The sequence below is a fragment of the Hypanus sabinus genome, chromosome 12 (genome assembly GCF_030144855.1).
Source record: "Hypanus sabinus isolate sHypSab1 chromosome 12, sHypSab1.hap1, whole genome shotgun sequence".
Taxonomy (NCBI): domain Eukaryota; kingdom Metazoa; phylum Chordata; class Chondrichthyes; order Myliobatiformes; family Dasyatidae; genus Hypanus; species Hypanus sabinus.
This window is the reverse complement of record NC_082717.1, coordinates 19,917,226-19,945,199: the sequence shown is the minus strand read 5'-3', so window position 1 is coordinate 19,945,199 and position 27,974 is coordinate 19,917,226. Positions and strand designations below refer to the sequence as shown.

The window sequence follows — 27,974 nt, the reverse complement described above, 5'->3', positions numbered from 1 at the left end:
ACTTATCCAGTAGCCCCCCATCGAATACCAGATTGTGACGCAGCCAGTCAGAATGCTCTCCACATACGTCGGTAGAAGTTTTAGATGACATCTAAAACTTTGAACAAACTTCTATAGGTGTGTAGTGGAGGGTACATTGACTGGTTGTAACGTAGCCTGGTAGGGAAATGCCTTTGAATGGAAAATCCTATAAAAGGTAGTGGATTTTGGCCCAGTACATCACAGATAAAGACCTCCCAACCATTGAGCACAAACACATGAAATGCTGTCATAGCAAAGCAGCATCCATCGTCAGAGATCCCCACCACCCAGGTCATGCTCTCTTCTTGCTTCTGCCACCAGGTAGAAGGTACAAGATTCTCAGAACTCACACCATCAGTTTCAAGAACAGTTACTGCCCCTCAGCCAATAGGCTCTTGAATAAAAGGGGATAACTACTCTCACTTGCTCCCATCATTGAAATGTTCCCACAACTCACTTTAAGGACTCTTTATCTCATGTTCTTATTATTTATTGCTATTTATTTATATTTGCATTTGCACAGTTTGTTGTCTTCTGCACTCTGGTTGAACATTCATTGATCCTGTTATGGTTATTATGCTATAGATTTTCTGAGTATGTCTGCAGGAAAATGAATTTTGGGGTTGTATATGGTGACATAAATGTACTGTGATATTAAAATTAATAAAAATTTACTTTGAACTTGAATTGCATTTAGCTGCTGGACCCAGCACTGATCCTCTGAAATGATCACACGAGTAATTTGAAGTTTCTGACCTCTCTACCTCTGATCCCCCGCTGAGGACTGGCTTATGGACCTCTGGTTTCTCCCTCCTGAAGTCATAATCAGCTCCTTGGTCTTGCTGACACTGAGTTGTTGTGGCACCACTCAGCCAAATTTTCAGTCTCCCTCTGATGCACCATCAATAACTCACACTGAGACGTAGGCGAGATATCGGCTTTTATTGACTGGAAGAAGGAACCAGGAGTGAGTGTCTATCATACAAGGTCTTGGAGACTGAGGCCGAGCGTCAGGCCGCAGGTCTCCTTTATACAGGGGCCTGTGGGAGGAGCCACAGGAGCAGTCAGCAGGGGCGTGTCCCGACAGGCACATAGTTCACCACACCCTCCTATATACTGATTTGTCACCATCTTTGATTCAGCCAGTAAAGATTGTTGCCATCAGCAAACTTAAATACGGCATTGTCTCAGTCATAAGTATAAAGTGAGTCGAGCAGGGAGCTAAGCACTCGGCTTTGTGGTGCACTTGTGCTGATGGAGAATGTGGAGGAGACGTTCTTGCTAATCTGAACTCACTAGGGTCTGCAAGTGAGGAAACTGAGGATTCAGTTGCACAAGGAGGTATTGAGAGCAAGGTCTTAAAGCTTATTGATTAGATTTGAGGTGATAATGGTCTTGAATGTTGAGCTGTAGTTGATGAAGAGCATCCTGATGCATGAAGAGCCAATGAAATGACATCTGCTGTGGACCTTTTGTGCTGGTAGATAAATTGGAGCGGATCTCAGACAGTTGATGTGTTTCATCACTGACTTCTCAAGCCACTTCATCATAATGGACGTAATTATTACTGACTGATAGTCAATAAGGCAGATTGCCACGTTTTTCTTCGGCACCGGTATAACTGAAGCTGCTTGAATCAGGTGGGTACCTCAGACTTCAGAAGCAAGAGGTTAAAGATCTCAGTGAGCTCCCCAGCACAGGTCTTTAGTACCCTGCTTGAGCTGGATGCTGTTCGCTTGTTCATCCTCCTGAAGCATGCTCTCACGTTGGCCTCGGAGACTGAAATATCAGAGTCAACAGGGGCTGTGAGAGATTGTGAATGTAGCTCCATGTTTAGAGGGTCAAAGCAAACATCAAAGGCATTGAGCTCATCAGGGAGTGAAGTTTTGTCCCTTATGTCGCTCGATTTCACTTTGTAAGAGGTGATAGTATTCAAGACTGGCACAGTTGTCGAGCATCCTCCAGTGATTCAAGTTTGGTCTGGAATTGCCACTTCACACGTGAGAAGGCTTTCTGGAGATTGTACCTAGACCTCTTGTATCTTATTTGGTTGCCAGTCCTAAAAACCACCAGTCTTGCCCTCAGCAGACTGCAGATCTCATGGTTTTTCTAGGGCTTCTGGTTTGGGGAAGACTGAATGATTTTGTGGGGACACGCTCATCCACAAATGGTTTTGTAAGGGGGTTTCTTCTCGCTTTATGTTACTGTGTATGTTAATCAAAATGGCTTCTTTGTTTTGTTAAAAGTAGGAATGCTTCTTTGTCATGATAAGTGTTTTCTCTCGCAGCTTGTTTGGGTTAAAATTTACTGATAACGAGAATTGTATTCGTTTGTTAACCAATTGGGATTAATGTTATTCTCTCTACTGGGTCTGTAAACTATTGTTGGCGGGGAATTGGGGAGTCGGCGCGAGGGGGTGAGAGAGAGAGGACGCGATGCTGTAAACTGGGCGACGGAACGGACCCCTAGTGGGGGTCCGAGGCCAGAAGATTCAGTGAGCAGAGGAGACGAAGACAGACGTGCCGGGGGGTGCTTGGTTGATCACTTTGGGTGGTCCTGAGCTACGAGTTGAGGAGGTCTGAGTGGATCGAATGGTGGCCCGAAGACTTTGTAAATTGAGCTCCAACGGTTGTGCTGGAAGTGGTTTGGACTTTGATAACTTTTGGCGCCTTTACTTTATTTTCTTTTCCTTCATATATACTGTATCGTTATTAATCACTTAGTTCTAGTAAGATCTATAAAGTGTAATCATTTAATCGCATATGGTCTGTTATTTGGTGGGGTGGGGCCATCACATAGCATCCACACAAGCTGATTACCCAGTCTGGCGGGGTCAAAGGCTGCTCCCCCAGATGGCAGCGAGCTGAGTGAGCCTGAGGCGTGCCAGGGGGCTACATTTTTATAAAGTCCATCACAACTGTGTGTATTCATTCAGATTATGTATTGAGAAGCCTTCAGGTCCTGTTAATGTATCCAGCATGTATGGAGTGAGCGCTGTCTTCTTGAAACACAGTACAAAGTAATTCCCTGTGCTACAGCAATGTTGTCCTTTGTTCCTCAGTCTTGTTCTCCAGTGACTGTATATTTAGTAACAAAGTGCTCTCTTCCAGCTTGGCAATGGACCTTCTTCCACTTAAAAGTACTGTACCTGCATACTTGGGAGTTAAGTCCAGCGAGTCTTTCAGAAGATTCCGACAGCACTAATTCATTAAGACAGCTCAAAAGTAAGATGCTTAAAAGGAAACTCCAGGCTGCAGATTTCACTGGGAGTAATTCAGAAGAGGTAGATGGCGAAGTTTTGTCAGCAGCCCACAGCACGTTGCCGTGAACTTACTTTGCTCCAGTAACATTGAGTCAGTTTGTTTCTAACTGATGTTAAGTTAACATAGAAAACCTACAGCGCAATACAGGCCCTTCGGCCCACAAAGCTGTGCCGAGCATGTCCCTACCTCAGAAATTGCCAGGGGTTACCGATAGCCTTCTATTTTTCCAAGCTCCATGTACCTATCCAAAAGTCTTTTAAAAGACGCTGTTGTATCGTCAGTTGCTGCATTGTTGTTTGATGGTTATTTCCTGCAATACTATTTCATGTTCAGTTGTGCACTTTATTTTGCTGAGTTGTTCACAGCTTGTAAGCTGCATTACTGCTCCAAGTTGTTGCATCAGTTTATTGCCGATGAGTTGATTACATTTTGGTGTTAAACTGATGATTATATGTTGTTACTAGGTTCTTATGCTGTTATTTTATTGGTGTTAAGTTCCTGTTTTATTATGTGGTATTAAATTACCACAGGATTATTTAATGTTGTTATGTTATTGTTTGGTATCACATTGTTGCATTAAAGATTGGTGTAATGTTGCTATTCTATTGAATTCCACTTTGGTGTTCTATATCATTAAGATTCATGCTTTGGTGTTAAGGTGTCACTTTCTCGTTTGATGTTTGCGGCTGATTTATCATTTGGTGTTGAGCTGCTGACTTGTAGTTTGGTATCAGGTGGCGGATTCATTGTCTGGTATTCAGTTGCTGTGTTAGTCACGTTGTGTTGCCGCAGCTTCATGGGGCTGCTTGATTGTTGCTGAGCTGCTGTATTAGTGGTTGCTATTTGATCTCTGCATTATTGTGTGTTAAATTGCTGTGTTAATGTGTGTTGAACACAACGTTATGTGTTCACATGCATTAATAAATCACTGTTATTGTTTGATGCTCAGTTGCTGCTTTATTTTTAAATTGCCCATTGGTCTGTAGATGCTGCATAATTTATTTTACAGGAAGAAGGGACTCGGCCTGAAACATCGACTGTTTATCCATTTCCATAGACTCTGCCTGACCTGCTGAATTCCTCCAGTATTTTGTGTGTGTTGCTATGAATTTCCAGCATCTGCAGAATTTCTGGTGGTTATTGTTTGTTTCTGTTAAGTTGATTACAAGTACAGCGGATTCCAGTTAATTGGGACATATCTAGAACAGTATTTTGCACCAATTAAGTGGTTGGCCAATTAGCCAAAGTTTCATGGAAATAGAAAGGTATTTAAAAAAAGTCAAACTACCATTTAACTGTATAACAAATCATGTAATTAAATGAAATGCTGAAAAAAAATTATAACACTAGCAATCCTACTACAGTACTATAAAACTGTTCCTAAAATTTATTGATGGAGGAATTCATCCAGTCTACGCTGTAAATGAGAAAAATCAATGCATACACCTAGTGCAGCTAATCGATTGCTTTCTTTGAACCTGATAGAGTTGCATGCCTGTAGCTAAGGGTGTCCATTGTTGTGGCACCATAAAAAAGGCCAGTTTCGCTGGCAATGTTGATATCATCTGCACAAAAGTTTTGAAGCAAGTCCGGGAGTTTTGTAGATTTTCATGTTTCTGCACTTACAGCAACAGCATAATCTTGCTCACTCTGTGCTTTTTTCAATTAATGTGTTGCCAACATTTCCATTGGGACAACCAAACATCTATTGCTTCAAAATCTTTGTGACAGCTTCTCTGACTTGTTTATTTTTAAAATTGGGCCAGTGACATGCACACCTCGTCCAGTTACAATGGAAAACCATTGATTGAGGTCCTCTTTAACAACTGGATCCTTACCTTCATGCTCTTGTTTTTGGGAAGTTCTGTGTTGTCCCTGGCATAATGCCCATTCTTCTCACAGTTTATTTTGCTGATGTATCAAACACGTAATTATAGATTTTTGCACTCCAGTTATCTCTGCCAGCTGACAATGAGTGGTGTAGGTGGATGGCTTTTAATTTGGTCCAGTAGGGAATTTATTTTGGCTAGTGTCAAATCTTTTCATGGCATCTGAGCAAAGATCTTAAAACTTTTAAAGTCAAAATAAAAAATCAAAATGATCAAAAACCACTGGTTTTTGCATCAGCATCTATTGGCCCAAATGGATAACCTAACGAGCTCATGCAACTGACACTAATTTAAGAACTGTTTGTTCTAATTGCCACAGAAGTACATGCGGCTGGCACTAGTTAGAAACTTTTGCACAACAGTCTCCAGTACTTGTTAAGCAGCATGGTGCCCCAAATAAAAGTTGAAAATTCTGGCTATTTTCTTGATTACCTTTTGTTCTTTAAGAGTTGGCCCACATAGGCAACTGCCATAATCAACTGATAGCCCAATTAACTGGAATTCAGTCATAGAATCATAGACAAGTACAGTACAGAAACAGGCCCTTTGGTCCATCTAGTCCATGCTGAGATACTTAAACTGCCTACTGCCAACTGCTCTGGGATTGGAGCCCTCTATAGCCCGACCATCCACGGAGCTATCCAAATTTCACTTAAATGCTGAAATTGAGCTTGCATGCACCACTTGTTCTGGCAGATCATTCCACACTCTCACGAACCTCTGAGTGAAGACATTTCCCCTCATGTTCTCCTTACACTTTTCATCTTTCACCCTTAACTCATGATCTTCAGTTGTAATCACACCCAACCTCAGTGGAAAAAGCCTGCTTGCATTTACCTTAACTGTACCCCTCAATTTTGAATACCATTATCAAATCTCCCCTCGGTCTTCTACATTCCAAGAAATAAATTTCTAACCTATCCAGCCTTTCCATATAACTCAGGTCCTCAAGACCTGGCAAAAATTTTCTCTGCGCTCTTTCAAACTTATTTATGCTTTTCCTGTAAGAAGGTGACCAAAACTGCACACAATACTCCAAATTAGGCTTCACCAATGTCTTATGTAACTTCAACTGAACATCCCATTTCCTGTACTCAATACTTTTGATTTATGAAGGCCAATGTGCCAAAAGCTTTCTTTACAAACCTTTCTACCTGTGACACCACTTTCAATGAATTATGGACCTGTATTCCTGGATCCCTTTGTTCTACCACACTCCTCAGTGCCCTACCATTCACCGTATTTGATGTTGCCCTTACAGCGGGACCATTCCAAAGTTCAAAGGTCAGACTAAAAATTATTATCTGAGTATGTACATGTCACCACATAGAACCCTGAGATTCTTTTTCCTGTGGGCATATGTAGCAAATCTATAGACTGTAACTGTAAACTGGATCAATGAACTGTGCAAACGCAGATATAAATAAATAGCAATGAATAACGAGCATGAAATAACAAAATGAAGAGTCTTTAAAGTGAGACTGTCAGTTGTGGGATCATCAGAAGTAGAATGACTGTAGTTATCTCCTTTTGTTCAAAAGCCTGAAGGTTGAGAGGTAGTAATTTGTACTGCTTTACTGATTCATGTTGTTATATTTCTGTTTGATATTAAGTTGGTTGTGGTCTTTGGTTCTCTGGTGCTCAGATGCTGCAATATTGAGTAGCTAAGGGTTACGATGCTAATATTTGATGTTCTTGCTCCTTCCCTGCTTGGTGTTCAGCTGTAGTATTTGCTATAATGCTAACGTTTGTGGTCGGGTCGCTGCATTATTTGTGGTTAAGTTGTTGCTTTATTCTTTGGTGCTGTGTTGCTGTGCTGCTATTGGGTGTGGTATCATTAATTATGTTAATATTTGCTGTTCCAATGCATTGTTTCTGTAAGATGTTTTTGATACATTATTTAAAGTTCAGTTGTGCTGGTTATTGGCTGACGCTGATTTGTCATGTTACTTTCTGATGTATAATTAGTGTGTTAAAATTTGATATGGAGTTGGTGCATTACTGTTTAATGTGAGATTGTTGCATTATTGCTTAGAGATGAGGAAAAATAGAAGGAATAAGCTATTTGACCCTGCCCTCCATTCAATACAACCATGGCAAATCCTATTTCACAATATCAGATTCCTGTTCTCTCCGCATATCACTTGCGTCTAAGAATCCACTTCTCTCGCTTTAGTATATTTAGTGACTTGGCCGAAATAGCCATCTGTGGTACAGATTTCCAAAGGTTCATCACCCTCTGAGTGATGAAATTTCTCAATATTGTGTTCCTCAATGTCCTGCCCTGCATAATGAGACTGTGATCATTGATTCTAGCCTGGGGAAACATTGGCATCCAGTCTTGTCAGAAGTTTGTATGTTTCAATGAAACCTGTCATTCTTCAAATCTCACATGATACAAGCCTTATTGACCCAATCTCTCTCATCCTGCCATCCCAGAAATCAGTCTTGTGAACCTTTGTTATCTTGCTCTATGTCAAATATATATTCTTGGGTAAAGAGAATAAGATTGCATGCAGTCCTTATAAAACTTCTTAACTCCAGTACCCAAATCCTCTTGCAATGAAACCTAATGTTCAATTTTCCATGAAAATGGAATAAACTGCAAATACTGGAAATCTAAAATAAAAGCAGTAAATGCTGGAAATACTCAGCAGGTCAAGCCACATCTGTGAGAAAAGACACATGGCTAATACTTCAGGATGAAGGCTCTTTATTAGGGCATTTGTCACCTTAACTGCCTGCTGTATCTCAATGTTTGCTTTCAGTGACTGATGTACAAGGACATCAGACCCTTTTGTACATTAACATTTCCCAATCTATCACCATTTAATTTACACTCTACCGTTCTGGTTCTTTTCTGTCAAAAAGAATAACTATATTTATCTATATTACACTGTATATGTCTCAGTTGCACAGAGTCATAGGAAACTACAGCACAGAACCATGCTCTTTGGCCCATCTAGTCCATGCTGACCCATTTAAATTGCATACTCCCATTGGCACCTTAGCCCTCTATGCCTCTACCATCTGCATATCTATCCAAACTTCTCTTAAACATTGAAATTGAGCTCACATAGGTCACTTGCATTGGCAGCTCGTTCCACAGTCTCATGACCCTGAGTTCAGAGGTTTCCCCTCATGTTCCCCTTAAACTTTTAATATTTCACCCTAAACCCATGTCCTCTGGTTGTAGTCCCAGCAACCTCAGCAGAAAAAGCCTACATGCATTTACCCTATCTATAACCCTCATAATTCTGTATACCTTTATCAAATCTCCTTTTAATTTTTGACATTCCAAGGAATATAGTCAACTACTGTTCTGAATAATTTTAAACCATCTAGCCTTTTTGCCTGTATCCCACTCCTATCCATTTTTATGTTATGGGCAAACTTTTAAGTATTATGTTTGGTCCCCTTATCAATAATTGATATACATTTTGTGAATAGCAGGCTCTTAAGCTCTGATACTGCACTATCCCAATAGTCACTAACAGCCTTCTGGAAAATTACCCATTTACTCAACTATTCTGCTTTTGCTCTGTCAACCAGTTTTCAATCTATGCCAGTATATTACTCCAGTCCCACGAGCTTCAATTTTGCACATTAATATCAGATTCAGATTCAGCTGTATCTCTTGTACATTGAAAAATACAGTGAAGCATATCTTCTGTGTTAACAACCAGTTCTCCCGAGGGTGTGCTGGGGGCAGCCCGCAAATGTTACTACACATTCCTGAGACACACAATGTTCAGCAGAATAACACAAGTAGCAGCAACAACAACAACAAAGAAAGAAGACAACAGCAACCCCTTTTTCACCCTCTCATTCACACAGACAGGCCTCTTACCCCAGGACTCCAGTCCTTAACCCCGGGCTCTCAGACTCACAGACATCGGGCCTCCAGCTTCAGAGTTCGCCTCTGGACTTGCTGATCATGGGTTTGACCTTCAGACTTTGATTTCCAGACTCATACTGAACACAGTGACTCAGGCCTTCATGACTCCTTTGAGCCTCTACTTTGACCTTCAGGCTTCTACATACGGACTCATCATTCTCTGGGATTTGACCTTTGGCTTTTCCCTCCAGACCTTGCAAACATCTGGGTATAGACCCCAGAAATTGCCAGTCAGGGACTGGAACTCCTCAGCGCCAGACAATCTGATTGCGGGATTGTTGACTTTCAACCACAGAGTGCTGTGACCTGGACTTGAACTCACACCTTCGTTTACTGCTCCTGACCTCTAACTCTTGCTCATCCCTGACCACTAACTCCCCACGCTGTCCCCAAAACCATCCGTACAGACCTCAAAAGAAGAACTAGGTAGCAGCCATGACATTTATGGGCATCGCAGCTCAGCATCAACATTCCTTCTAGTTTCTTAAACTGCTGCATTCTCTGAGCAGGAAATTTTTATACTTAAAATGCTTTTTTTTGTAATATGCACACTGTGAATGTTTAGTGAAAATTGAAAAATCACATATTTTTGATTTTATTTATTAATTAGAGGGTATAATGAAATACAGAACAACCAAGGATATTATTCACATTTTTGAAAACTACTTCTCATCTGTCTTTATTACAAATCCATTGTCTGTACACATTGTCCAGATTAATATTGCACCCAGTAAAAGACATGCCTTAGTCCTTGTTAGATCATCCAGATATTCCACTTCTAGTTTGTATCTGGATTTACATTTGATTGAATTCATAAAACTGGATCCATCTCTGTAGTCAGCACCAGATGGTGAAGCTATTCAGCGGGCTGGCGGTTTAGTAACAATGAGCTACCAACTTCCATTCTGTGTTTATTGTTACAATTTGTTACAGTGTTGTAACTTGAAACATGGACAATGTAAATACATGAAGCTCTAAAATGTTTTAAAGTAAAGGTTGTACGTTTATTATTGAGAACATTTGTGGATTATATTCATGAACACAATTAATTTGATGGATTTCACAATTATATTAACATAACTTCAAATTTATATTAACATTATATAAATAAAATTACAGCTGCGCAGCAACAAAGTCTGTGTGCATTTCAGTTACGTCGCGCCCGTGCACGTCAGTTACATCGCACCCATGCACATGTGCAGCTTAATGGAACAGTGCACACCAGAGCTAAACTTGAATAAAGTTTCTTGTGTGAAACTTTATCAAAGACCTTCTGAAAATCCAAATACACCTCATTCACTGTTTTTGTTTCTGTTATCTATTCTACCAGTCATACCCTCAAAACACTCTGTAGACTTTTTCAAGCATGATTTCCATTTCATAAATCCATTTTGATTATGTGTAATTTTACTTTCTCATCATCTCTAGCACTATCCAAATTACTGTTGTTAGATTGACTAGTACAGATCTGCCTGTTTACTCTTTTCTCCTTTTTTTTAAAAAAAAGTGTGGCTGCACTTGCCACTCTTAAATCTGCAAGAACCATTCTATAAATTATAGCCACTTCTTAGTTCCTTATTGTAAAGTCTCCTATATCTGACTGCAAGGATCCATATTTTACTTTATTAATCATTCTTTTTTTAAAAACTTTTCCAAGTTGTGTGAATTTTGGGGTGAAGTTGTGAGTCATTGTGGTTATTACTTGGGATTTGGTTGTGAGGTTATTGTTTGGATGCTGCGTTATTATTTGTTGTCGCATGTGTAAAATGATTAAATAACATTGTGTTGTGTCCTTTAGGGTTGCTTTGTTACTGCCTTATTGTTTGGGTTCACATTGCTGCATTATTATTTAGGGATACATTACTTTGTTATTATTCTGGTTATGTTACTGCATGACATTGTTACATTGTGCTTGGGGTGATACTACAATGTTATTGCATGGATTTACATTGCTACATTATTGTTTGGTGATTTTTTTTCAACATTATTGTTAGAGTAATGTAGCTGCATTATAATTTGGAATTATTTTGCAACATTATTGTTAGAATTACATTGGAACGGAGCTCGCAGCATTCCTGCTTTGGTGTTTAGCGTTTCATTGCTGCGTCGTTGCCTGATGTTTCTCACCCTTGGATTTTTCTTATTTTTCAGTTGTCTGTCACCTGCCATGTATGAATGGAGGACAGTGCACTTCCCGGAACAAATGCATGTGCTCTCCCAATTTTACCGGCAAGCTCTGCCACATCCCTGTACAGTCTTCAAATGGCCAGCATCCTCAGCAGCAAGCAAAGTCTCCGTCTTCTGCGGTGGTTCACTCCACCCACACGTTGCCTCTGTCAGTTGGAGGAAAGTCTGGTATACAAAGTAAGGGTCATTTTCCTTTTAACTACACAACTGGCTTTTTTAACCTTCAGGCATCTAAACTAATTGAACAGTTATTGATCCAGGGAGTTTCTGCATACTACCAGGGAACCAGGGATTGTAAAGAACAGACTGACAAGTGCAATTGATGCTACCAGTCAGATGCATCATGATTTCATTGAGTGGCGGAGCAACCCTGAGCGGCTAAATAGCTTGTTCCTGCTTTCAGTATGTTCTTACACCAGCACAAGAGCAGAATATTTGGTATAGTTTAGTTCAGTGGAGCTTGTACAAATCCTTCAGATTTGATTATTGCTCCAATAACCAAGTTACAATAGTGAGAGTGGAAGGAAGCTACTGGTAGCTTAGTGGTTAGCACAAGACTTTACAGCACCAGCGACCCTGGTTCAATTCCCTCTGCTGCCTGTAAGGACCGTGGGCATTCCCTCACATGGTCCAAAGAGATATCGGTTAGTTAGTTGGTCATTATAAATTGTCTCGTGATCAGGCTAGGGTTAAATCAGGGGATTGCTGTGTGGTCAACTCAAAGGGCTGGAAGGCCCAATTCTGTGCTGTATTTCAGTAACATAGAAACATAGAAAATAGGTGCAGGAGTAGGCCATTCGGCCCTTCAAGCTTGCACTGCCATTCAGTATGATCATGGCTGATCATCCAACTCAGAACCCTGTACCTGCTTTCTCTCCATACCCCCTGATCCCTTTAGCCACAAGGACCATATCTAACTTCCTCTTAAATATAGCCAATGAACTGGCCTCAACGGTTTCCTGTGGCAGAGAATTCCACAGATTCACCACTCTCTGTGTGAAGAAGTTTTTCCTCATCTCGGTCCTAAAAGGCTTCCCCTTTATCCTTAAACTGTGACCCCTTGTTCTGGACTTCCCCAACATCGGAAACAATCTTCATGCATCTAGCCTGTCCAATCCCTTTAGAATTTTATACGTTTCAATAAGATCCCCCCTCAATCTTCTAAATTCCAGTGAGGATAAGCCTAGTTGATCCAGTCTTTCTTCATATGAAAGTCCTGCCATCCCAGGAATCAATCTGGTGAACCAATCTGGTAAATAAATTAATCAGTGTAATCTATTTTAAATCAAACTGAGATAAATGAGCACTAAATGCTGACATGGAGAAATGGTCCAAATGGCATGTTTATGTGGCATACATCCCATGTAATCTGATGATTGCTGTTATGATCCAGCTAAAATGAATTAAACGAAAACACCTCTGATCTGATGGGCTTGCTTCCGAGAGCTGAAACCTATCAGACCTCCAATGTTATTAGCGTCAGTTGCTTTTCCCAAACCAAGCCCCACAAGTTGCTCCGCTCATACCATCTCACTGCCTGGAGTCCTTTCCTTAAAATCGCCGGTCTCCTCTCCCCATTTTCTTTCCTCCAAACTATGTTTATTGCAGTTGCTACACCCATCTGCTCTGGGATGTAACTCCAACTCACACATTTATGAGATCTATCACCATGCAGTACATTTACATATATAAAAAGAAAATGATCGTCTTCCCACCCCAATCCAATTACTAGTGGAGAGGGAGATGATGGAAGCAGAGAGGAAGGGGGAGTTGGAGGCATGGGGTGAGGAGACAGGGTGAAGAAAAGAGAGATAGAGGATAGGAAGAAAGGGAGAAAAAGGAAGAACAGATTGAGAAAGCGAGAATGAAAGGAGGAAACAGAGGGAAAACTGCACAGTATGACTTTGCCAAACAGGAGAGAATCTGCAGATGCTGGAATTCCAAGCAACACAAACAAAATGCTGGAGGAACTCAGCAGGTCAGGCAGCATCTCTGGAAAAGAGTAAACAGTCAAAGTTTCGGGCTGAGGTGCTTCAACAGGATGGGGAAGAAATGAAGATGAGAAGTCAGAGTATGGGGAGGGTGCGGAGGAAGAAGTACAAGGTGGCAGGTGATAAGTAAAACTGGGAGGGGGTAGGGTCTGAGGTAAAGAGCTGGGAGATTGACTGGTGAAAGAGACAAAGGGCTGGAGAAGGGGGAATCTGATTGGAGAGAGTAGAAGACCATGGAAGAAAGGGAAGGGGGAGGAGCACCAGAGGAAGGTGATGGGCTGTTAAGGAGATAAGATGAGAGAGAGGGAATGGAGAATGCTAAATGAGAGGAGGGGAGCAATTACCAGAAATACAAATTTTCTGTGGGTTAAGTCATAACTTTTTTGAGGTTACAATGAAGGTCATTAATGAAGGGAGAGCTGTTCGTACTATATATATGGATGTTTGACAAGGTCCCTCTTAAAAGGCTCTTCCAGAAGGTTATGTATGCAATGCACAGTGAGTTGGCTGTTTTGATTCAGAATTGGCTTACCAATAGGGGCTAGTGATGGATGAGAGATCATTTTGGTTGGAGGTCTGTGACTAGTGACATTCTGCAGGGGCCTCTGCTAGTTGTGATGTACAGAAATCACCTGGATGAAAAGATAGATGTGTGGGTTAATGAGTTCACAAGGAATACTAAGTTGGTGATGTTGTGGATAGTGTAGAAGATCGCCCAAGAATCTAGTGGGATATAGATCAGTTGTGGAAAGCTGGCAGATGGAGTTTAAACCAGCCAGATGTGAAGTGTTGCACTTTGGAAGATGCAAGGGGGCAGTACATTGTTAATGGCAAGACACAATGGTGGTGATGAGAATTAAAATCTTGGGGTCCAAGTCCATAGCTCCCTTAAAGTATCTGCACAGGTTGGTAGGTGGTACTTCATGCTTGCCTTTTATTAGTCAAGTTATTGACTTCAAGTTCAGGAAGTTACCTCACATTTTATAATACTTTGGTGAGAATGCATCTGGACTATTGCATTCATTTTTGTTCACTGCAATATATGAAGGATGCGGAGGATTTGGAGAGGTTTGCTAGGATGCTGCATGGATTAGAGGGCTTGGGCAAGAAGGGAGTTTGGATAAAGTATGGCTGTTTTCTCTGGAGCAGTGGTGGCTGGGGGAGACCTGAGGGATGGTTGGATGGTTGGACACGCGCGCGTGCGCACGCACATATATACACACACACACACACACACACACACACACACACACACACACACACACACACACACACACACACACACACACACACGCTTGTACACGCATACAATGTTGAAAGAACCTAGCAAGTTAGGCTGCATCTATGGAAATGAACAGTTGACGTTTTGGCAAAGACTGTTCATCATGACTGGAAAAGGAGAAGGCAGAAAAGTTCAAAGTAAAATTTATTATCAGAGTACATACATGTCACCACTTAAAACCTTGTGACTTTTTTTTCCTGCAGGCATACTCAGCAAACCTATAGAATGGTAATTGTAAACAAGATCTGCAAATGTAAATGCAAACGCTTGCCAGATCCTTTCTGATACCATCAAAATTGATCTTTCTCCAATTTAGAATCTTAACCCGAGGACCAGACCTATCCTTTTCCATAATTACATTGAAACTAATGGCATTATGATCATAAGATGCAAAGTGTTCCCCTACACACACTTCTGTCACTTGCCCTGTCTCATTCCCTAATAGGAGATCTAGTGTCACACTCTCCCTTGCTGGAACTTCTATGGACTGACTAAGGAAACTTCTCTGACCACGTTTGACAAACTCTTTCCCATCCAGCCCTTTTACAGTGCAGGAGTCTCAGTCAATGTATGGGAAGTTAATGTCACCTACTATCACAACCTTGTGTTTCTTGTAATGGTCTGCGATCTCTCTACAAATTTGCTCTGCTAAATCCTGCGGACTGCTGGGTGGTCTACAATATAATCCCATTAATGTGGTCATACCTTTCTTATTCCTCATTTATACCTATAAAGCCTCACTAGACGAGCTGTCCAGTCTGTCCTGACTGAGCACTGCCGTGACGTTATCCCTGACCAGTCCTGCCATCCCTACTCCTTTCATTCCTCCCACCCTGCCACGTCTAAAACAACGGACCCCCAAAACATTGAGCTGACCCCCTGCGAACAAGTATCACTAATGTCATAATTCCACATCCAGATCCGTGCCCTCAGCTCATCCGCTTTTCCTACAATATTCCTTAGATTGAAATGTACGCAGCTCAGAACATTAGAGTCATCATGCTCAACCTTTTGATTCCTGAACTTATGTAGGCGTAACAACATCTTTCTCTACAGCCATCCCACTTTCTGTTCCGGCTCTCTGCTTCCTATCCCCCTGCAACCCTAGTTTCAACCTCCCCCTGTAAGTAGGCTATTTTCTCCTCTGAAGACATAAATGAGGATGCTCAACATCTTCATTGCTTCGAATGAAAGACCAAAGGATGATGCTCCCTATTTGAGTCTTTAGTTTCTCATCGCAGTTTAACGTAGCAGATTTTACTATCATTTTGCACCAAGTTTCTTAGATGGTGTTATGGTGTTGACAGCCAACATTTCTTTAGCCGTAAACCATTTATCCGGGGGCGACGCCTTTACAATTGTGGTCACATGCATTTACTACAAATCAGAAAGCAGTATTTCTTCTCCTAGTAAGGAAGAATAAGATGCTGTAAGAGATTAATGCACATCAATTCCTCAGCAAATTTTAGATCACACTCCTGTACTAATTTAGCAAATCTCAGATTGGAGGTGCTGTGGATAGTGTGGAGGGCTGTCAGAGGTTATAGCAGGACATGGATAGGATGCAAAAATGGGCTGAGAAGTGGCAGATGGAGTTCAGCTCACTTAAGTGTGAAGTGGTTCATTTTGGTAGGTCAAATATGATGGCAGAATATAATATTAATGGTAAGACTCTTGGTAGTGTGGAGGATCAGAGGGATCTTGGGGTCTGAGTCCATAGGACACTCAAAGCAGCTGCGCAGGTTGACTCTGTGGTTAAGAAGGCATACGGTGTATTGGCCTTCATCAATTGTGGAATTGAGTTTAGGAGCCGAGAGGTAATGTTGCAGCTATATAGGACCCTGATCAGACCCCACTTGGAGAACTGTGCTCAGTTCTGGTCACCTCACTACAGGAAGGATGTGGAAACCATAGAAAGGGTGCAGAGGAGATTTACAAGGATGTTGACTGGATTGGGGAGCAAGCCTTATGAAAACAGGTTGAGTGAACTCAGCCTTTTCTCCTTGGGAGTGAAGGAGGATGAGAGGTGACCTGATAGAGGTGTATAAGATGATGAGAGGCATTGATCATGTGGATAGTCAGAGGTTTTTTCCCAGGGCTGAAATAGTTGCCACAAAAGGACACAGTTTTTAAGGGGCTGGGGAGTAGGTGCAGAGGAGATGTCAGGGGTAAATTTTTTATGCAGAGAGTCGTGAGTGCGTAGAATGGGGTGACGTTGGTGGAGGCAGATATGATAGGGTCTTTTAAGAGACGTTTGAATAGGTACATGGAGATTAGAAAAATAGAGGACTATGGGTAAGCTTAGTAATTTCTAAGGTAGGGACATGTTTGGCACAACTTGTGGGCCGAAGGGCCTGTATTGTGCTGTAAGTTTTCCATGTTTCTGTATAAGACCATTACAATATAGGAGCAGAATCGGGCCATTTGGCCTGTCACATTCCCTCTGCCATTTCATCGTGGCTGATCCATTTTCCGCTCAGCCCCGATCTCCTGCCTTCTCCCTGGATCCCTTCATGCCCAGACTAATCAAGAATCTATCAATCTCTGCCTTAAATATATCCAATGACTCGGCCTCCACAGGCTCTTTGGCAATGAAATCCAGAGTGTGACCACTGTGGATGTCTTTATTACTGAAGCTGCTATTATACAGTGTAATGGTGAAAGCTGCAATGTTGTTTTACTCATGTGTAGCACTCTATTATTATATTAGTAAGTTTACATATATAATTTGTATAACATCTTGCAAATAAGTTTGATCCGGGTAGCATTGAATTTTGTAAGAGGATTTATATGTTGCTTATTGATCAGCATTGTGTTTTGATCTTCCTTCATGCCACAGTGAAGTTCCCTCCCAACATTGTGAACATCCATGTCAAACATCCACCTGAAGCAACTGTGCAGATCCACCAGGTTTCCAGAGTAGACAGCTCGTCGCCACAGCAGAAGGTGAAGGGTGCCAAGTCGGGCCATCAACAGATCTCTTACCACTTCCAAAGCCCTCCAGTATCCCATGTGCCGAATTCCGTCTATAACCACCACCAGCAAGTTCGCACCTACCACTATCCCAGAATTCAGTCAAAGCTGGGACGCTGCTTCCAGGAAACTGCAGGTGCACAGGTCAGACCTTACAGCTAATTCTCTTTTTAACCATTAAGATGTCGATCAATTGCAGACCCTGCAGATGGATGCTATGAAGACAAATTTATTTGTTTCCCTTCGAGAGAGCTAATCAGCATGACACAAATATTCCGATTTCAGGACCCCCCCTCCCTCCAATGTTCCCTCTAATTGTAATGACCAGTGTGCACAAAAATCTTGTGCTGTGCATTTTTTTACCCAGTGACAACAGCATGTGTGGACTGAATTATTGATTCAATAATTTTTTTCAATAAAGACAGTATAAATTAGCCAGTTGTAAAATTTGCAGACAAATCATCATAAACTCCGTGTTCTCAACCTTCCCTCTTATTTGGAACTTACTTGAAAATACCTATAGTTTAATCTTCAGGTTTTTGATTGTCATGATTTAATATTGAAATAAATGATTTGGGGAAAGACTCGTATTAAGATGTGCTCCAGACACATTCGTTCCAGAAGGACCACTCCCGAGATGAAATTGTTGGTACTTGTGACAGAATAGTCCTATACTGATCAAAAATATAGGACAACAGGGATGTATTGTGGTTAGCACAATGGTTTACAGTGCCAGTAACTGAGGTTCAATTCCCACAGATGACTGTAAGGAGTTTGTACTTTCTCTCTGTGACTGTATGGGTTTCCCCCAGCTGCTATGATTTCCTCCCACAGTCCAAAGCTGTACCAGTTAGTAGGTTAAATACTCACTTTAAATTGACCCTTGATTAGGCTAGGATAAATGGGGGGGGGGGGGGGGGGTGGTAATTGCTGGCCGGTGAGGCAAAAAGGGCTGGAAGGGCCTGTTCCATGGTGTATCTGGATAGGTCGTTTGATAGATTGAGAGAGTGAGTATCTTTGTGGAAATCAGCTGAGCTGGAGCTCACCCTATCTATTTTAGCATCTGATGAGAATTCTTGCTGTCTTTTCATGTGGTATGTCCAGACCCTATTACTCTTTGATGGAAGAAAGCACTTTCAAGTTAATTCTGTTCCTTCCACATTAAATGTGGTGCAGCACAAGCCCACTTGTCCTTTAAAACCAGTATTTCTATACTGAATGTCCACCTATTAGGATACCAATTCATAAAGGAAAGCAGCCCCCTTTCACTCCTCCCCATCTACTTTGTCCACACTTCTTGCTGCCTGGGGAAGGAGCTATAACATAATCAAAGACCTCACCTACTCTCTCTTTGCAACCACTCCCCATCGGGCAGAAGATTTAAAAGCCTGAAAGCATGAACCAAGGACCAGGACAACTTCTTTCCCACCGGTACCCAGTATGAGAAGATGGAATCTTCACCTCACAATTAACCTCATTATGACCTTTCAAATTGGTGCCGGCCTTCACTGCACTTTCTCTGCAACTGTAACACTTTATTCTGTACTCTGTCGTTATTTTCCCTTGTACTACCCCAGTGCACTGTTGTGACCTTTATCAACAGTATGCAAGACGAGCTTTTCTCTGTACCTAGGTACCCGTGACAATAATAAACTAATTCCAATTTACCTCTTGAGTTGTTGAGGATACTTCAGTTGTTTCCACTGGATGATCCATCATATTGATGTGTTTAAAACCATGACAACTCCACTTAGTTTACTCGTCTCTGCACCGGACTGAGGCTGTGGTCTTCAACAGGCTTCTGGATTGGCTGTGGACTCACTTTGGTGAACTTCGGTTCTGAAAATTATTTGCTTAAGTTTATAGTTTGGATGATTTGTTGTTTTCTTCTTGCACTTTGGATGTTTGAGTGTCTTTTTTAATGGTTTCTTTTGAGTTCCTTTGCTTTGTGGATGCCTGTAAGGAGACGAATTTCGAAGTATGTCTACAGTATGCATATAAATAGACTGTGAACTTTGGGCCTGATAATTTCATTAATAATGGAATTCACATTAATAAGAATGAGAAACCATTTGAAAGTAGTTTGCTTTTAATTTCAGAGCTGGGCTTAGCTTTTTAGTTACTGGATTTAAGTGCCTGGTACCTCTATGTTTATTTCCAGTTCCACTACGTTGGCGAGTCAGACTCACAGAAAAACTTTGAAGCTGTGAGGATCTTCCCCACAGTCTGACACTGTCTTTGTTGGTGGATCTAAATAGATCGAAATTAAATGTACTCACCTCTCTTTGTGGGATTGGCAGGATAAATGCAGGATTGATGTACACCCTGGAATGCAGGTGTGTTTGGAAGCCGAGGTCTGCATCTGATGTAAGAGACTGGATATTAAGGGTAGAGACAAGAAGAAATTTCTTTTCCCAGTGGCTATGGAATCTTTGGAATTCCCTACTCAGGAAGGCTGTAGAGTCTCAATTGTTGAGTATATTCAAGGCAAATATTAATAGATTTTTGGATATCATTTGAATTGATGGTTCCTAAAGGAATCAGATCTTATTGGATAGCAAAACAGGTTGAGGGCCTGAATGGTCTACTCTTGATATAATTAAATGTTTTCCCATTAGGGTTTTCTTTCATCAAATTCAATTGGATATTTTTTCTTCCATGTTCCCCGTGTGAGAGGTGCAAGATCTAACTTCTATTAGATGAGTCGTAGAGTCATAGAGAACTGTAGCACAGAAACAGACTATTGGGGCCATCTAGTCAGTTCCAACCTGATCTTCTGCCTTGTGCTATATACCTGCACCCCAACCGTAACCATTCTTATCTCCCTCATCCACGTACCTATCCAAACTTTTCTTAAATGTTATAATTGAACCCTCAGCCACCACTTCTGTTGACAGTTTCACCGCCATCTGAGTGAAGAAATTCTCCCTTAAATTTCCCTCAAATATTTCACACTTCACTCTAATCGTATGACCTCTAGGTATAGTCTTACCCAACCTGAGGGGATAAAAGCCTGCAAGCATTCACTCTATTTGGAACCCCTCATAGTTTTGTATACCTGTATAGGATCTCCCTTCATTCTCCTGCCCTCCAGTTCCTAAACTATTCAACCTTTCCCTGTAACTCAGATCCTTCAAGTCCTGCAAAATCATTGTAACTTTTTTCTACACTCTTTAAATTTTATTGACGTCTTTCCTGTAGGTGAGTGACCAGAACTGTACACAGTGCTCGAAATTAGGTCTCACCAATGTCTTATACATCTTCAGCGTAACATCCTGACTCCTGAACTCGATATCCTGATTTACGAAGGCCAATATGCTAAAAGCTCTCTTTACTGCCTATCTACCTGTGATGCCACTCAGAAGGAATTATGTATCTGTAATCAAAAATCCCTTTATTCTACTGCATACCATTAACAGTTCAAGTCTTTGCCAGGTGTGCCCTTTTTGAGTGCAACTCCTCACTCTTGTCTTCATTAAATTTCTATTTTTCAGCCATTTTCTCAGAGCCCTGCAGTCCCATCTTCAGCAGTGTACTGAACAGAGCAGTCCCAGTCAGAAAGATGTATGTAACAATATCCTACTATAATAGTTTTCCTCATGTGGGGAAATGTCTTGGCTGTCACCCAGGGAATGCTTGGATGAAAGCAGATATGAAGTGAACAATGGACAGTTATATAACAGAGCTTTTACAACTCCTGGCATACCACAGAGCTTAACTAACTCTAAACTTAGTCCTGTTCATCGGAAATTAAATTGGTTTGAATTATGAATGTGCTGGCACCCTTGTGTTTGCATAAGCTTAGGTGAATTAAGTGATCTTGGGTATTGTATGATTGCCTAGGTCTCCAATGGATTTAGCATTCCAGTGCAGTTCTTTCCTTTGTGTGTGCACTACGCACCTTTTTATAATTGTCAGGCCAGATGCCAAATTTGTCCCTGCTTCGTTTGCACAATTTCACTGCCAACATTTGGCTCTTGTGCAGAGACTGTGTAGCTTATCTCAGTAGGCCAGCACTGTTCATTTTCTCTTCATTCATCATTGGCGACTGTGTTGTTTGAGTTCCTTATACAGCCACTGATCTGCTACATGCTCACTGGACGGAGGTGAGTAGAAAATGAAAGAAGCAGGTCAGGTGCAGAGAGATAAGACGATAAAATTGCAGGTCAAAGCTGAAAATCTACAGTCAGGACTAGAGGGACAAGTAGTTGCCAAGAAGGTTAGAGAGGCTTGGATAAGGAAAAGGAAATAACTGTGATTGTGTGAGTGTAAGGTGTAGACGTCATCTTGTCTGTGGATTAATAGGGGCAGTTAGAGAGAAAGAGAAACACCCCCATTTGTGTTATCTTCATGTTACTTTAGACGGGAAATAGATTGTTTTATCACCTGCTGAGTGAAATTATTTTTCCTTAGTTCTTCATGAATATATACCACTGATAAACATAAATTTGTGTCTACTATCTATTTCTCTTGCTGCTGAAGTATAGAGTTTCTCTCTGTTCACAGTGTTTAGGTTTTATTAAAATTTTATTCACCTTAATTAAATCTCCTCTCAGTACCTTTAATTCCAAGGTGGTCTATCATCCTATCTGTAACTCCCAGCCCTGGTAACAGACTTGTTACTCTGATCTGCAACCTTTATCTCACCATAGTTTTCCTGTGGTGGCATCACCTGATCTGGACAGGGTACTCTAGCTGGGGCCTAACTAGCATTTTGTGCAGTTCCAGCATGCATGACTGAAGGGAGACAATCCCTGTTCTTGTTTTCTGTATCTTGTCTCATAAATCTTTTTTATTTAACTGTCCTGTTGCCTTCAGAAATCTATAGGCGAAGAGACTCCAAACTTCTGCCTTCCATGGCAAATTTTAATATTCTAAGACTAATTTTAATATTCTTGCCTGTTTATAGTGCGGGAAACCTCTACCAGGCCTTTCAAAGCAAGAAGATTGCTGCGGAACTGTGGGTACCTCATGGGGATTCCACAAATGCCTGAAATGCCCCAAGAAGCCTTGTAAGTCTGGTTGTTTAAGAATTAAATTGCTTTTAAAACAGTGCATTTGCATTAACTGAAGCTAAGTTTAAATATCTTGTGTTTAGCTTGCCACTCTTTGTTTTCTGGATAACTAATTTTGGACTTGGAGGCATTTTGTGGAAACTGTTTCTGCAATGAAATTACCTTATTGTGGTCGTGCAGTATATTGAGCAGACTTCCGTAAATTGGTCAAAATTCAGTTTTTGTAATTTCAGTTGTCCAACTTTAAAAAAATCACATTTTAAAATAGTATGTTTTAAACCAGTCTTGATGCTTTGTTAATGCTTTTACACGAAACCCTCACCTTTTCTCATTAACCTTTGACCTTGGTTCTTCTGAATTATGACCCTGAATTTGATTTGCAGTGGCCTTAAATTCTGGATGGTAACATTCAGTAATGTGGACTGATAGGATTTTGGTTTTAGATAATTTATCGATACAGGAACAGCTTCTTCCACTCTGCCATCCAATTTCTGAATGGACAATGAACCATGAACCACAAGCACTACCTCACTACTCTATTATATCTATTTTTGCACTACTTATTTAATTTAACTATTTTATATAATACTTTAATCTTCCATAATCTTGAAGCATACATTAAATCGAGGAAGAAAAGTAGAGAAGTCAGAGTTAGATTGACTGGAGGCAACAGGAGCAAGATGAGAGAAAAGAGATGACGGGCTGTAGTAACAGGAAAATATCAAAGCTCCTGTATTGATGAGGTATGAATTGGAGGACAGTTCTGTTCCTGCGGTATGTATATCGGTGTTCTCCTGATTTCCCTGACTCTGGTAATGTAGGACAGAAGTAGGAATATGCTGAGGTAGTCAGAAATGGACATTTGGTTCCATCTTTGTCAGCACACAGAGCAATCCCATTCCACCAATAATTTTTCATACAAAAACCAGTAAGTAGGAGCAGGAATAAACCACTTAACCCCTGCTGCTTCAAATTCCTTATAACTTATTCTTAGCCTATTCCCATTACCCTTTTTAGATGATAAGTACCCAATACCCATAGTGCATGAATACCACATAGACTGCATCTAAGGACAGGATTGGATGTGGATTGCTAGAGTTGAGGGGCAGCAACTCAACTAGCTGTGCTACTGTCCTGTCAAGTCAAGTTTATCACCATTTAACCGTATACATGTCTGCAGATGTGAAATGTGTCTGCAAACGAGACAAAATTTCTGCAGGTCAGGGTGTAACGCACTGTAGTATAACACACAATAACTTAGGAAAGTAAGGGTAAAATTTACAGATGAATTATACACGAATAAACAGGCTCATTTCAAATCAAGGTATACAACTCCTGGAATTCTTCAGTTCTCTGAGCAGCCATGACACCAAGAAGGAAAAGAAAGGCAGCACGGTCATCATCCCCTAATTCACACCTCCCCTTGGAAAAAAAACAATCAAACATACTCCTCCGACAGCACAAACAAATGAACAAAATGGATCAGGAACTTTAACCCCCAAATCCCCCTCTACACACAAAGAAAATGAGAAGATCGGGTGGAAAAACCCAGACTATAAAAGCTGTAAGACTGAAAAAAAGATTTTATAGAAACATAGAAAAATAGAAAACCTACAGCACAATACAGGCCTTTGGCCCACAAAGCTGTGTGGAAACATGTCCCTCCTGAGAACTACCTAGGCTTTACCCATAGCCCTCTATTTTTCTAAACTCAATGTAGCCATCCAGCAGTCTTTTAAAAGACCCTATCGTTTCCACCTCCATCACCACTGCCGGCAGCCCATTCCATTTTACTGTATAACAATTACAGCATGGAAACAGGCCATCTCGGCCTTTCTAGTCCGTGTCGAACGCTTACTCTCACCTAGTTCCACCTACCTGCACTCAGCCCATAACTCTCCATTCCTTTCCTTATACCCTGCACTCACGCATTCCACGCACTCACCACTCTCTGAGTAAAAACCTTACCCCTGACATCTCCTCTGTACCTACTTCCAAGCACCTTAAACCTGTGCTCTCTTGTGCTAGCCATTTCAGCCTTGGGGGAAAAGTCTCTGACTATCCACACGATCGATGCCTCTCATCATCTTATACACCTCTATCAGGTAACCTCTCATCCTCCACTGCTCCAAGGAGAAAAGGCCGAGTTCACTCAACCTATTTTCATAAGGCATGCCCCCCAATCCAGGCAACATTCTTGTAAATCTCCTCTGCCCCCTTCCTATGGTTTCCACATCCTTCCTGTAGTGATGCGACCAGAACTGAGCACAGTACTCCAAGTGGGGTCTGACCAGGGTCCTATAGAGCTGCAGTCCATATCTAAAATGCAGAAAAAGACCCGGGCAACACTCTCTGGGCATAGCGGCAGACTCTCCCTCCTCTGGCAACGTAGCAAAGCGATCAAAATACAGGTTGCTGGTGCTCATCCTCCGTACTCACTTCGATGCTTCAATCGGCCAACAATGAAAGACTAAATCAGTGAAGCAGAGCCAAACATCGGCCTACACCCTGTCAAGTAAAGTGTATAAATGTAATATTGTCAAGTACGGAACACTTTGAAAACAATACCACAGGGAGTTCAGAAGCCTAATGGCCTGAGGGAAGAAACTGATTCCATCCTGACCGTTCTTGTTTTTATGTGTCGGAGTCCCCTGCCTGATGGTAGAAAGTTAAAGAGGATGCTGGATGGGTGGGTGAGATCCTTAATAATACTAAGGGCCCTGTGTATGCAGCACTCCTGATAAATGTCCCTGATGGAGAGTAGGGAGACCCCTATGATCGTCACAGACCTTTGTAGGGACGTCCGGTCCGATACTCGGCTGCTCCCGTACGAGACGGAGATGCAGCTTGTCAGGATGCTCTCAATGGTGCTCCTGTAAAACAAAGTTAAGATGGAGAGGGGGAGACTCACTTGCCTCAGTCTCCTTGGGAAGTGGAGGTGCTGCTGTGTCTTCTGTTCAGGGAGGTGATATTAAGGGACCAGGTGATGTCATCTGAGATGTGAACTCCCAGGGACTTGGTGCACTCAACTCTCTGTACGGAGGAGACATGTACTTGCAGAGGGGGATGGTTCATCTGCACTTTCCAGAGTTCCTTGGTCTTCTCCAGGTTCAAACTTACATAGATTGTTCTCAGATCAGTTCACCAGCTGCTCCACTTCCTCTCTGCACTCCGATTCATCACCGTTGTTGAAAGGCCAACCACTGTTGCGTTATGGCCAACTTGATGAGACGGTTTGAGCTGGATCCTGTGACACGGTCATGCATCAGCAGTGTGAACAGCAGCGGGCTGAGCTCACAGCCTTGGGGAGCACCAGTACTCAGTGTAATGGGACTAGCGACACGTTGCCCACAATGGACTGATGTTACCTTTCTGTTCAGAAGTCCTGCATCCAATTACAGAGGGAGGTCTTGAGATCCAGGGAGGACAGTTTGCCTACCAGTTTCTGGGGTATGGTGATAAATGCCAAACTGAAGTATATTAGCAGTAGTCCAGCATGTGAATTCCATCTTCCAGGTGGGACAGGGCAGAGGCTAGTGTATCATCATTGGATCAATTCGAACAATGAGCAAACTAGAATGGGTCCTGTCACTGGGTACTGTATTGAGTATAGAGGTGTTCCACAATGGGTACACTCTGTACCCAGTCCCTCGGCTCTATATCACCCCCAGCTTACAAATCTAGCCCAGCTCCATTGGTGATCTGGATTAACGCACTTAGCAAAGTTAGCCAATCTTTTTACCAATTATGTTTTGATCAATATTGATGTTTTCAATTAGTTCACATCTGTTACATGCGTGTTTCTAAGTGCCCACATCAGAGAACTTTGGAACTACAGAGGTGCAAAAGATTAGTGTGACCACAGGTCTAGTGTGGGGTGTAAACTATGTAGGGTGGGATGATATCACAGGCGAGATGAAATGTAGAGAAATGGATGCACTGTGGGCATTCCAGTGCAGTTTCGCCATTTTGTTTCTGAAGTACAGTTGCATTTTGGAAACATTTAAGACTCTTTGAGGAAAGTAGGAACAAGATTTTAAGAGGAAAACAAGCAAAAGGATGAGGTCATTTCTACCCCTTGGTTGAACCCCACCAAGAGAGGAGAGTTGGAAAGTCTGAGTTTAGCACGGGGGTGTAACTGCAGCATGGGAGTGGCCAAAGGTCGGCTGAGGCACATCAGATGGGATGGAACCAAGGTGAAGCAAATTTGACGTGGGTGCAGAATAGAAAGAAATCCATTGGTGAGCATTGCCAAGAAATTTATCCCCAGTCATAGAGTCATACAGCACAGAAGCAGGATATTCAGCCTATCTGGTTCATTCTGACCGAGATTGCTATGTAAGCTAGTCCCATTTGCCCAGGTTCAGCTCATATTCCCCCAAGCCTTTCATATCCACGCATACATCTATCTCTGTCCCTCATTTTGTGTACATCTCTATAATATCACCTCTCATTTTTGTTTGGTCCTGAAAATAAAGTCCCAACCCACTCAAACCCTTTTCCCATAACTCAGTCCCTTGAGTCGCAGCAATATCCTCATAAATCTCCTCTGCATTCTTTTCAGCCAAATGGCCTCTTTCCTTTTGCAGGGTAACCAAAACTCAACACAATATTAAAAATGTGGCCTCACCAATATCCTGTAGAACTACACTATAACATCCGACCATCCTGAATGATGAAGGGCTTTTTCGCCACCTTATCTACCTACTGTGCCGCTTTCTGGGAACCATTCTCTGATATTCCTTGGTCTGTCTATTCTACAACACTCCACAGGGCCCCCATTTGTGTTTTCAAAATGCAGCACCTCATGCTTGTCTGAATTAAATGACAATTGCCATTCCTTACTTACTACATATTATGCCACTAGCGTTTAGGGCAGCAATGAAGGTCCTCCATCTCTGGTGGCGTTCAGGGCTTCCTTCATTATGTCAGTAGCTTCCTCTCGGTTTTCGCTACAGTCAGTCATGCAGGTCCTGGTGGAGACTCAGGAATACCAGTAGAAGGATTCTGTATTGCTCTTTTCATAACAATTTTGTTTTACCAGTTTGGTTTGTTAGCTTTGAGCTGAACCCGCCCAAACCTGGAGAACCAGTGGACCGCTCTGAGTCTGGTTTCTACCCTTTGACCTGTTTGGCATGGGTGACCCTACCAAGAGCCAAACCATAAAACTCTGACTCCAGCCAACATAGATCTCCAGGTCATTGAGTCATGCATGCCTCCAAACCACAATAAGGCTGTGGTCCTCCTGGAGGAATTGCCATTCCACAGTCTACAGTCAACTTGGCTCTGTACTCTACAGTGCCCCACATGTGGTTTAGGGTCCTCATTTCTGCCTCTATGAAACAACACTAAGCTGTCTTTGGTCTCCCACCTTTCCTCCACCCTTCAGGGGTCCAGTGATGAAAGAGTTGGCCTCTCTTCTCATCTTGTGCGCAGTACATCCCCAACATTTCCT

General features: G+C 41.8%; 1 protein-coding gene across 3 annotated transcripts in view; it reads left to right on the top strand.

Moving 5' to 3' along the window:
- Positions 1–27,974, top strand: part of ltbp1 (latent transforming growth factor beta binding protein 1) — a 416,523-nt gene that overhangs the window by 148,931 nt on the left and 239,618 nt on the right. For all 3 annotated transcript variants that reach the window (XM_059985624.1, XM_059985626.1, XM_059985625.1), the window contains exons 6-8: positions 11,223–11,435; positions 17,371–17,648; positions 22,414–22,516. In XM_059985624.1, the coding sequence (XP_059841607.1) occupies positions 11,223–11,435; positions 17,371–17,648; positions 22,414–22,516 (594 nt within the window). The remainder of the gene's footprint in view (positions 1–11,222; positions 11,436–17,370; positions 17,649–22,413; positions 22,517–27,974) is intronic.